Source organism: Ailuropoda melanoleuca, chromosome 2, assembly GCF_002007445.2.
Source record: "Ailuropoda melanoleuca isolate Jingjing chromosome 2, ASM200744v2, whole genome shotgun sequence".
In the NCBI taxonomy this organism is placed as follows: Eukaryota; Metazoa; Chordata; class Mammalia; order Carnivora; family Ursidae; genus Ailuropoda; species Ailuropoda melanoleuca.
Window position 1 is genome coordinate 64,685,666 of NC_048219.1, and position 12,695 is coordinate 64,698,360.

A 12,695-nucleotide genomic window follows, 5' to 3' on the forward strand; every position below is an offset into this window, starting at 1 on the left:
CCAAGCCAATAAGTAAACTGAACTTCTGGTCAGAATAAGCTTACGTTTCTAATATTATTGATCTTCATCTAATTAATCACCAGTACCAGAATTTATCTTATTCACATTCAAATAAATCGGAGATAAAACTTTTTCAAGTTTCTAATGATAGATGAAATACAATGTCAGCTTTACTATATTAATGATATTTAAGGTTTCTCAGAAAAAAATCTAATCTGTGAAATATGAAATAAATATATATTGGATTAAAATACTCCAACGGGGCGCCTGGGTGGCACAGCGGTTAAGCATCTGCCTTTGGCTCAGGGCGTGATCTCGGCATTATGGGATCGAGCCCCACATCGGGCTCCTCTGCTATGAGCCTGCTTCTTCCTCTCCCACTTCCCCTGCTTGTGTTCCCTCTTTCGCTGGCTGTCTCTATCTCTGTCGAATAAATAAAATAAAATCTTTTAAAAAAAATACTCCAACAAATGGGGGGGCAGGAAAGTTATGGTTATTTAAGGCTTTTTAAAAATTGTTGTAAAATACATACAACATAAAATGTACCCTTTTAATCATTTTTAAGTGTACAATTCAGTGGCATTAAGTACATTTACCATGTTGTGCAACCATCACTACTAACCATTTCCAGAATTTTTTTATCATACCAAAACAAACAAACAAACAAACAAACAAACAAACCACCAAAAAACCCTCTGTACTCATGAAACAATAACTCCCCTTTCTCCCTCCTCCAGCCCCAGGTAGGTGCTATTCTACTTTCTGTCTCTATGAATTTGCCTATTAGAACTACATAACTGAATTATATTGGAATTATAACTGTAATTATACAATATTTTCCTTTTGTCTGGCTTATGTCATTTAGCACAATGTTTTCAAGGTTTATAGATATTGTAGCATGTATTAGAAATTCATTCTCCTTTATGGCTGAATAATAGTCTATTAATGTACCTACCACATTTTGTTATCCATTTACTTGTTGACAGACACTTGGGTTGTTTTCAGCTTTTGGCTAATGTGCTATGAACACTGGTGTACAAGTATCTGCTTGAGTCCCTGCTTTCAATTATTTTGGGTATACCAGGAGTGAAACTGGGTGGATCACATAGTAATTCTATGTCTGACATTTTGAGGAACCTGTATAAGGCTTTCAAAATGACCTATAAAGTAAAAATGTATTAACTTAGCAACTATATAGACAATAAATTATTCCTCACCTGATCCTTCATGTATCATTACTGGAGACAGAGAGACTGCTGTACTAAATAGGATAGAAGACACATCATTTCCTTGTAGTAAAGGAGGGAACAGGAATTTCCAAATAACTACAGATTCCCGTGAAAGTAAGACATCACAATAATTGCAGCTGTATGTAAATATCAGGATCTTCACAAACATGAAATAGTCTTTAGAAAACCTAAAACTTTCAATCCTAAATAGTGTAAGAATGAATCCCAGAATGTGATCATACAACTGTAGCCTTTTTTGTGCACAAAACTGATTAGTACCTTTCTAAAGAGTAAAGGTTATGAAAGACAAGGAAAGACTAAAGAAATGTCACAAAGTAGAGGACTAAGGAGCTCTGATAACTAACTGCAATGTAGGATCCTGGGTTGGATCTGGAACAGAAAAAGGACAATGGTGAGAAAAGTGGTAAAATCCAAATAAAGACTGTAATTTAGTTAATAGTAGTGTAGTGGTGTTAATATCTTGGTTGTGGTAACTGTACTATGGTTATGTAAGGTGCTAACACTAGTGGAAGCTGGATGAATGATATATAGGAATTCTTTACTATTTTTGCAACTTTTGTGTAAATTTTAAACGATTCCAAAATAAAAAGCTATAAACATAGTTTCTGGACTTTAATGGGCATCTGAAATTATTAAGCCAGATAATCAGAAATAGTAATAATAAACTTGTAAGTCTTAAGTCTTAACTTCGAATGAGCCTTCAATGTTCATGAAGAGGAAAAAAGACAGTAATTTTGTAGTTAGGGCCTCTAATAACCAATTCTCTCTTGCACCTTCACTGCCATCCTGGCTTTACATTTCTTCCTCCTAGATCCAACCTCCCAATGCTTTTTAACTCTATCTTCTGGAACAGACTTTACATAGGAAGGCTGCTCCAACATTTATATCTTCTTAGATAACCCTTCCCTTCAACTGTTGCCAAATCAATGTTTTAATCCAGATTGTTCTCTGAGCTTTAACAGCATGACCACTGGCATGCTGGATGTCCCCACTTCCAAAAGCAGCTGAAATTCAGCATGTATCTAAAGCTAAACCTTCGTTTCACTCATTTACCCAAATCAGAAACATAGGACTCAGCCTAGACTTGTCCTCAATCATCCCCATTCCTGCTCCTAAGCAGTGTCTTGGTCTCTGTTGTAGTACATATCTTCCAATCACTAAAGTATAAAGTTGAAATCCAGCCATCTTTATCATTGATACACACAGTGAAGTTGTATCCAAAAAAGCCAAAAGAGATTGTGGAAAGTAGTACTGGGAAATTCAGAGCATTTTCAATGTTGAAAATGTGGTTTTTTTTTTTCCTTAAAAGAGAAAGTGCTCGCTTTGACAGCACCTATGCCAGAACTGGAATGATACAGAGATTAGTATGGCCCCTGTGCAAGGATGACATGGAAATTCATGAAGTATACCATATTTTTATTTTTAAGAAATTATACCAATTCTCTGCAATCTCTTTCAGAGGACAGAAGTAGAAGGACTACTTCCTAACTCATTCTATGATACCAGAATTACCCTAATACTAAAACCAAAGACATAACAAGAAAAGAAAACTACAGATCAATATCTCTCATGAAGATAGATGCAAAAGTCCTCAATGAAATATTAGCAAATCAAACAATGCTAAAAAATGACAATACACCAAAATTGAGTGGGATATATCCCATGCATGCAAAGCTGTCTAACATTCGAAAACCAAATGATGTAATGTATCATATTAACAGGCTAAAGAAGAAATATCACATGATCATATCAATAGATGGAGAAAAAGCATTTGACAAAATACAAAACCCATTTGTGACAAAAGCTCTTGGTAAAGTAGGGATAAGAACTTTCTCAATGTGATAAAAAATATCTACAGAAAACCTATAGCTAGCATACTTAATGGTGAGAAACTAGAAGTCTTCCCACTAAAATCAGGAACAAGGCAAGGAAGGCCCCTTTCATTACTCCATTTCAGCACTGTACTAGAAGTCCTAGCCAATGTAATAAGATAAGGAAGTAAAAGGTGTACTGATTAAGAGAGAAGAAATAAAACTGTCTTTGCAGATGGCATGATCATCTATGTATAATATCTGAAAACAACTGACCAAAAAAATTCCTAGAATAAGTGATCATAGCAAGGTTACAGAATATAAGGTAAATATACAAAAGTCAATCGCTTTCCTATTGAACTGACATTTGAAATTAAAAACACCATTTAAAACCATTAAAAACACCATTAAAAACCATTTATATCAGCACCCAAACAATGAAATTCTTAGGTATAAATCTAACAAATATGTATAGAACTGTCTATATGAAGAAAACTACAAAACTCTGATGAACAAAATCAAAGGAGAACTAAATAAATGGAGAGATATTCCATGTTCATGGATAGGAAAACTTGATATGGTCAAGATGTCAATTCTTCCCAATCTGATCTACAGATTCAAAGAAATCCCAGTCAAAATCCCAGAAAATTATTTTATGGATATCAACAAATCAATTTTAAAGTATAAATACAGAGGCAAAAGATACAGAATAGCCATCACAATCTTGAAGAAGAACAAAGTTGGAAGCCTAACACTACCCAACTTCAAGATTTACTATAAAACTATAGTAATCAAGACAGTGTGGTATTGGTGAAAGAAGAGACACATAGATTAAAGAACAGATCAGAGAGCCAGATATATAGCCGCATAAATAGGGTCAACTGGTATCTGACAAAAGAGCAAAGGCAACACAATGGAGCAAAGACAGTCTTTTCAACAACTGGATATCTACATACAAAAAAAAAGAATCTTGATACAGATCTTACACCCTTCATAATAACTAACTCAAAATGTATTATAGACCTAAATGTAAAATGCAAAACTATGAAATTCCTAGAAGATAACATAGGAGAAAATCTAGGTGACCTTGGGTTTGTTGGTGACTTTTTAGAGAGAACAACAAAGGTATGATCCGTGAAAGAAAAAACTGATAAGCATGACTTCAATAAAATAAAAAAATTCTGTTCTTCAAAAGACATTGTCAAGAGAATGAAAAGAGAAGCCAGAGACTGGGAAAAAAATATTTACAAAAAACCTACCTGGTAAAGGACTGGGGGCCAAAAATATACAAAAAACTTTTAAAACTCAACAATACGAAAATGAACAAACCAATTAAGAAATGGACCAGTGGTGCCTGGGTAGTGCAGTTGGTTAAGCATCTGACTCTTGGTTTCAGCTCAGGGGTCCTGGGATCAAGCACTTCAGACTCCACGCTCAGTGGAGTCTGCTTGAGATTCTCTCTCCCTCTTTCTCTGCCCCTCCTGCTAGTGCTGTCCACCCTCCCATAAATAAATAAAAAAATTTTTAAAAGAAGAAATGGACATAAGATCTTAACAGACACTTCATCAAAGAAGACAGATAGATGGCAAATAAGCATATGAAAAGATGCTCCACATCATATGTCATTTGGGAAATGCAAATAAGACAACCCATAAGAATGGGTACATATGGACTAAGTATAAATAAGCAGAGCACAGCATATGTTTAAGGCAGTGAAACTATCCTGTATGACATTAAAATGCTGGATACATGTCATTATACATTTGTCAAAACCTACAATGTACAACACCAAGAGTGAAAGATAATGTAAACTCTGGACTGTGGGTGATAATGATGTATCAGTGTAGGTTCATCAGTTGTAACAAACGTACCATTCTGGTGGGGGACACTGATAATGAGAGAAGCTATGCCTGTGCAGGGGCAGAGTGTACATGGGAAATTTCTGTGCCTCCTGCTGAATTTTGCTATAAACCTAAAACTGCTCTAAAAAATGAAATCTATTAAAAAACATGAGAGAAAGAAACAAGCTCGTATACTGGTATTTCTATTAGCTATCTATTAGCTAAGGTAGCCACTAGCCACTCATTTGTATATTATGAATTTGGAAAATAACACGAGGATGAGTTAGTTCTCTTTGCTATTCTAAGTTCTCAAAGAAAAGGAAGTTCTTGCTGACTGGAAGCGAAAAAATATCAGACTATCATTCCATATTTAGTGAAAAGTTGTACAAATTTGGAAGATAGAACTCAAATTCCAACAGGGCCTAGCAGAAATAAAAACAAAGTTCTTCATTAAATAAACAAAGAAACTGAATAAAGTCAGGGGAATTGTTCTGATCATATATTTAGAATACTGTGTGCTGATCTGGCCACACTATGATCAGAAAACCCACTCAGAAAAGAATGAGGGATGGTGCGGGCATCTAAATTAGCCTAGAAACTTACAGATCCCAATTACTTCCATATAAAACAGGATTAAGATTCTCTATCATTCCTTATCATTGAAATTCAAAAACTAAATCTGTTTTAGTTTTCACTTTTAAAGAATAAAAGTGATAAAAAGTAAAAATAATGAAAACATTTAACCCAACTTAATTTAATTATTGTTTCATATGAACTTTCATGTAAACATGATTTGGATCTTCTGGTGAATGTCACAGTAACCCCAAATCTCTAGTTTAGGGAAATAATACCATCAAACTCAATCAGAAGTGGAGTTGTAACTAAACTTTTATGAACTATTTTATAGTCATTTTCTCTTATTAGAGTAAGCTACCATGTTAGTGTAGGAGAGAGCTCAGTAAGATTTTGTTGCTCATTAAGTAATAATTAGTTCTCCATATTTGTTACTAAGACATGCAAATGCCAGATTTGGTGGTCCCCGAGGGTGTGTTGGCAGTGTTAGGGGAAGTTCTGAGGTATCTCTAGTCAGGCAATATTCTATAAGTTAGTCACACACTGTATCATCATATACTGGGTTCCCCTCCTGAGAACATCTATGCACCAGGGCCAGCTGGGCCTGCTCCAAGCTGCGCTGCTTTGGTGGAATTTCCTAGTACGTCACTTTAGAACCAAGAATCAAAGACTCTTGGGACACCTGGGTGGCTCAGTTGGTTAAGCGTCTGCCTTTGGCTCAGATCATGATCCCAGGGTCCTGGGATCGAGCCCCACATCAGGATCTCTGCTCAGCGGGGAGCCTGTTTCTCCCTCTCCCGCTCTCCTTGCTTGTGCTCACTCTATCTCTTTCTCTCCATCAAATAAATAAATAAAACCTTAAAAAAAAAAAAAAAGAAAAAGAATCAAAGACTCTCAAAGCTGGAAGGAAACTTAAAGATCAAAAATGATATCACAGGAAAAGTATCATCTGGTAAGATATTGTTCAACCCTTTCTTGTGTCTGCACTGTTTATTAAACAACAAAACAAAATTAAGCAAACAATCCAGAAGAATCTATCCCTTTCATTACAAGTATTAGGGTTGCTATACGTGTGCTAGAGAATTGTCTCATTTTTCCAGTGTAGGATAAATAGCAGGCCATATCTGAACTTGACCCCAACTCTTGTTTACTTACAATTTATTCTAACCCTTCATTTCTTTTGATGAAAGTAATTTTCCTGTGCTTTATAATAAAAACACAGCAAACAGAACCTGGATGTTTACAGTGTTTTGCCGACAAATAAAGCAAACGATCCCCCAAATCTGAACTGGCTATGCAGACAAAAGAAACCAAATAATGACTTCAGAGTTCCAAAACTAATTTAGCGCTCTAATGAGGGCTAGACTCCAACTTGGATACTTAACTTTTTTCAGTTCCCTAGTGAGATAAATGTTTTACCATATATTTTTAGCCAGGAGTTATTTTTATTTTAATAGCATTGCTTTTAAATAACTTTTCCTTAAAAAAACAAAACAAAAAAACAAAAATACCCTCCAGCACTTTTAACTTTATGAATCTCTGAATTATGTGATTCGATTATGAACCAATGGTTAGTTTACTTTACCCAACTTTTATCATTTTGTGTTTAGAATCATTCTCAGAAATCCAAATTAGCTAATTACTGAACAAGTTCTAATTATTCCCCAGAGACTGTGGGAGCCTGGACTTTTCAGATTGTTCACGGTTTGGCTGTGAAACAGGCTTCCACTTGTGGTACCCGATCTGCTACTGATTTAAAAACTGACCTAAAGGGCTATTTGTTCTGGGTTCTTTGAAGCACATTTGCTGCTCCTGCCTCTGAAATCATTCTGACAGTTTCTGAACCTCATGCCATATTCTTCACTACGTAGTCTGTGCAGCCAGGAATAATGGGATAATGGCTCATTAACCTGCTCTCACCTCCAAAAGATGGCCTGGGATTTAAAACACCTCCAAATAATCACACTGGTGTTTCTGGCTTGAACCTGAGGCAAATCAGTTCAGTTCCCAGTCCACATGATCCCTCCTTCGTAGGCTTGGACTTGGGGCCATGCCTGTCTCCTAAATTCTTTTTTTTTTTTTTTTTTAAGATTTATTTATTTGTTTATTTGAGAGAGAGAGCATGTGCAAGCGAGCAGGGGGAGGGCAGAGGGAGAGGGAGATGTGGGAAGCAGACACCCCACCGAGTAGGGAGCCCAAAGCGGAGCTCAATCCCACGACCCATGAGATCATGACCTGAGCGGAATCCAAGAGTTGGATGTTTAACCAACTTAGCCACCCAGGCGCCCCCATCTCCTAGATTCTATACTCCTCTTTACATAAATGCCATCCATGTTTCATAGTCATCTCCACCATCCACGGTGCCCAGCTCACAGCAGTTATTCAATGAAACATAGTAACAAATTTGTGAATAATTTATTTACAAATAATTATAACCATCTGTAAATAATGACAACTTTATAAAATAAGTAACGAATTCAGAAATAAATGATTTCAAAGGATAGGCATTCAGATTATAATCAGTAGAATCCTGGATATCTAGGTCTTGTCATCTAAGGAAATGGCAACAGAAAGCAATTCGATGTTGATGGCTGCAGATCCTCTTAAAAAATAAAAAATGATTCAGTGAATAACATTTTCCTTAGGAATCAAGCGGGCATTTTGGCAGAATGGCAGTGAAGGAAGACCTGAGTTTCTAAGGCTTGGTTATGTTTCCTAATCCTTTTCAATCTGAAGGGAGCTGAGCACAGTTTTAAACTTGCCATGGCACTCTTCGAGGAGGGAAGGTCCAAGTTCCTGTGCTCTCTGACAAGGAGAAGGACATGGCACACCTGGCTAGTAGGGAAGGAGGGAGTCCCAGTAATAAAGATGAGCCAGGAAGCAGTTCAAGGGGCCCCTGAACGCCATTCACCTACAGTGGGATCAAGAGGGACAAGAGGGTGGTAGTTAAGGAGGAGATACTTAGCTGACCAAGGAGGAAGACAACGCAGTGTTCTGGTGGGAGCTGGGATCAGGAGCTGCCAAATTCCGTCATGGTGTGTTCCAGTTCCCTACAAGGCAGTTACTAATCAGAAACCTCGCTAAGCTCCTGGCACATTGCTAAACTCCATACTGGATAACGATAAAGCCAGAAGACTTAGTTTTTGGACCTTAAAGTGCTCACAATCTCATCTGGGGAAGGAGAAAAGTAATGGAGCTAAGATGACTAGAGAAAAATTAAATGTTAACTTAGAACCTGAAGAGGAGTTCACAGAAGGGAAAGATCTAGATGGAGTGATAGTGCAAAACAAAGCTCAGAAGAGGCTTCTAGAAAATAAGGAAATGAGTTACGTAACAGAATCAGGCCCATGCCGATGAGCTCTTCCTTGAGAGGAGCAGATTCAGAGGGATGCCCTTGAACAGTGGCTCAGCAGGAGAAAGCTGAGATTCACTGGTAAATCCTGACAGACTGCTTTTGGAAGGGCTGGAGACTGTGATGAAAATACAACAAGAGAGCCAAAAAAGAAAGAACAGAGGAGCAAATAATCCTTGGTTGTTTTCATGCCTGAAGGGGCTCACCGTGGCATGAAAATCAACATGAAAACAGTTAGGCATACCACATCATCCAAGCTGGACACTGTGCAGACATTCCTTGGCTTAAATTTAAAAACATTAACTCTTTGTTAGCTTCTCAATTTTTGGAAGAGAATACTTAACCTAGTGACAAAGGGGGCAGACGAAGACCTAGGAACCTACCTTGGAGGCCCCTTGTGCGCATCCTTAGTTTTGTTCACATAGACCATGAAGTAGATATTATGGTCCCTGTTCTACGGATAAAGAAAAGGAAGTTTATGGAGATTAAACAGCTCACTTAAGTTTGCCCAAATATCAGAATGGCAGACCTAGATTCTGAACCCCAGTATGTGTGTTGCCCAAGCCCATTTCCTCTGTTCTAGGTTAAGAGTATATACTTGGTTACCCTTAGAGGGGAGAGAAATCTGTTTCATTTGTAGTGTGACACAGAGCTGAGCCTGGAGCTGGGAGTGAGAACTGGCTTTTTTTGTTCATGCTTTGCTATTAGTCCTAAGACTCTGGATAAGGCATTCCCTCTCTTGACTCTATTATCTAAGTTTTCTTTTTTTTTTTTTTTAAAGATTTTATTTATTTATTCAACAGAGATAGAGACAGCCAGTGAGAGAGAGAACACAAGCAGGGGGAGTGGGAGAGGAAGAAGCAGGCTCATAGCGGAAGAGCCTGATGTGGGGCTTGATCCCATAACACCGGGATCACGCCCTGAGCCGAAGGCAGACGCTTAACCGCTGTGCCACCCAGGCGCCCCCTATTATCTAAGTTTTAAAAAGAAGTGGGGGGGCACCTGGGTGGCTCAGCTGGTTGAGCACCAACTGTTGATTTTGGCTCAGGTCATGATCTCAGCGTCAGAAGATCAAGTCCCGTATCAGGCTCCCTGCTGAGTGTGGAGCCTGCTTGGGGTTCTCTCTCTCCCTCTTGCTCCACCCTCCTGCCCCCGTTCTCTCTCTCTCTCTAAAAAATACTTAAAAATTAAAAACAAAGTGTGTGAGATTAAATTATTGCTAAGGTATTATCTGTTTATGGTTCAAAGTGTACAAGTGGATTCCCCACCAGGGGATGACTTACTGGATGGAAGAAGGAGAATATGAGGATCGACATTGATCTTTGTATCCAGAGATCCACAGAGATAATAATAAGTAATCTAGTAAATATTAACCATCCTGCCACATCAGCAGTGGCGGCTCTAGGACTTGAAATAGGAAGGGCTCAGGGATAGCAGGTCTGCCCTGCTACTGCGCACAATAAGCCTACTGTCTTCACTTACATGGCCTGCATCTAGTCCTCCACGATGCGTATGAGACCGACAAGTCACCCCTTCCCACTGCTACCACCCATTAAGGTCCTCAGGAAAAAGTGTGAAGGCTGGACACAAACGTGGTCCCCTCATGGAACCCACCTAAGTGAATCGGAGGTAAGACCAGAGAGAGCACGTATCCTGGATGGGGAAGTCACTACTCAGCTCTGGCTAATATCCTCCCCTCCAATTTTTCCAAAAGAGCCAGAAATGTGGTTTTTTTTTTTGTGCAATGTGAAATACACTGATCAACTAAGTGGTTCAAATACTGACCAAATAACTATATGAATAAGACGACACATGTTTGTATCCACATGTGGCCCAAGGAACATCAGTCTGCGTCAGAATTAGCTGATTAAAAAAGAAAAGTCAGGAGGCCTAAGGAGTGGTTGTCTTAGAAATAAAAAAAGAGCTCACTGAAATAGACAAAGAAAAGGCACCAGAAAGAACTTATCCAATTTATATTTGAATGAAGTCCACCAATAATCCATAAACTCTTACACATCTAACTCCCATAATGCTTATAAATTTAAAAAAAAAATTTTTTTAAAGTAACCTCTACCTCCAACATGGGCCTTGAACTCATGAACCCGAGACTGAGAGTCATATGCTCTACCGCCTGAGCCAGCCAGGCGTCCCCCCCATAATGCTTATATCTTTTGTCAACGCCTATCTGCTTCCTATAGCCAACAGCAAGAAAGCCCTTACAACAAAGGTGAGTGTGCTGGGTCCAGGGACAGAAACAATGGAGAGAATTGTCAAAAATTAAAACTGAGTTCTAGTTCTCAAGAGACCCGAGGGAAAAGAATAGTTCCTGCAATAGAAGCGGATCAAAGCAGCTGCCCAAGAGTAGAGGTTAAGAGGCCAAACCCCAGGGTCTTCGTAAAGAAAGCAAAGTGGGAGAGGATATCAAGGGGAGGATGAAAACTGTGGCTTCAACGTGATCCCAATGGGAGGTCGGGAGTGTGAATGAGGGAAAGGAAGAAAGAAAGAATGGTCAAAGTATGAAAAGAAACAGAAGAGAGAAGGCTATTGGGTAGGGCAGGAGGGGAGGCACGGAACCAAGCTTTTGGATGCATGTATGTGCATAATAGGTGTTCTTTAAGTAAACCACAAGGAACCCCAGACAAACCCTAAGAGCTAAGTCATCACCCTAATTTTAAGGGCTTCCACTCTATCTATGACCCTCTGAGGTGCCGGTGGTGCAAGGAACCTTAAGTCATTCTGGCAGGAGGTGAGCAGGAGTAAGTGGTTTTGAATGGTAGGGAAATCACCTTCCTGGCAGAGAGAGGGGCCTGTTTAAAAGCAAGCAGACCTGACATCTGTGCTCCTTCTACTGTTCTTTTTATCATTCCATCTGATAGGGAGGAGAAGCTAGGCTCAGAGGACTAACTGATTAGCTTCAAGTCACACACCTAATTATTCACAAAGCTGAGAGTAAACCAAACCTCTCGATTCCCAGTACAGTGCTTTTTTCTCCCATACCACAACTAAGGTATGACAAGTGGATGCAGACCAGAGAAAACAATAATATGGAAATTTAAAAAAAAAATGTAACAAAAATAGTCAGGGGGAGTTCTTGATGAAACCTATTTTTAAAAAAATGGGGAACTCTTCTTGTGTGACCTGAAGATTGGCAGCTGGCCACATAGAGGCCCTTCCCAGTTCTCATAGAGGGGAGGGAACTCCACACCTCCACGGACTCTCAGCGCCCATCCCACACCAATTCCATCTTCCTTCGACAGGGAGCAGTGAGGACTTTTTTCTTTCCATGTGACTTCACAGGGGTGAATCATGGCTCCTTGAAAAGCTGAAACAGGGCAGTTGGCTTAGGAATAATAAAACAGCACCAGATCCAGTCCCCTGAGCTCTGGGCGCTGCCTCCACTAACAAGACTTATCTACAAAATCCTGTATTGTGTAAGCAAATCTTTTGAAAAACAGCATCTGGAGCTTTGAAGATGTGGACACAATTAATCTGAGCATGTGACACCTGTCTTCGCAGAAACAAAATTATTTGGCCCATAAAAGCAAACCTGTTTTCACCGTCAGCTATAAACATTTTTTAAAAATTGCACTGTCAAAGATTTGTATAAATGGCTTAAACGTGAAATCAGGAAGACCAAGAACGCAAAATGGTATTCCACTAACAAATGGAATTTGCTGCCCTTTGCAATTCTACAGTTGATCCCACTGCAGATTTCATTCTTTATGACAGAATACGGAAATCTTGACATCATAAACATATGAAACTTATAAATTTGGTATTCCCATTTCTTAAAAGGAATGATCAGTCACAACATGTTCTTTCTGTAATTCGAAGGTCTCATCAGCAGGGAACTTCTTGCTATTTTTAA

At 38.7% G+C, this 12,695-nt stretch overlaps 1 protein-coding gene and 1 non-coding gene across 5 annotated transcripts in view; one reads left to right on the forward strand and one right to left on the reverse strand.

The window, feature by feature from the left end:
* The window catches only part of ALG14 (ALG14 UDP-N-acetylglucosaminyltransferase subunit), an 85,724-nt gene that overhangs the window by 27,197 nt on the left and 45,832 nt on the right, over nt 1–12,695 (reverse strand). The window contains exons 4-5 of one of the 4 annotated variants that reach the window (XM_034653959.1): nt 9,211–9,281; nt 8,005–8,525 (exon numbers count right to left, since the gene is read on the reverse strand). The exons of 1 other annotated variant lie outside the window; for it this stretch is intronic. In XM_034653959.1, the coding sequence (XP_034509850.1) occupies nt 8,486–8,525; nt 9,211–9,281 (111 nt within the window). In that variant the 3' untranslated portion in view covers nt 8,005–8,485. Of the gene's footprint in view, nt 1–8,004; nt 8,526–9,210; nt 9,282–12,695 lie in introns of those variants that run through there. 2 more of the 4 variants (XM_034653960.1, XM_019795126.2) reach the window with 2 other exon arrangements.
* On the forward strand, nt 2,565–2,668 carry LOC117801217. Its single transcript, XR_004623747.1, has one exon. It is a non-coding gene; the product is annotated as a U6 spliceosomal RNA (small nuclear RNA).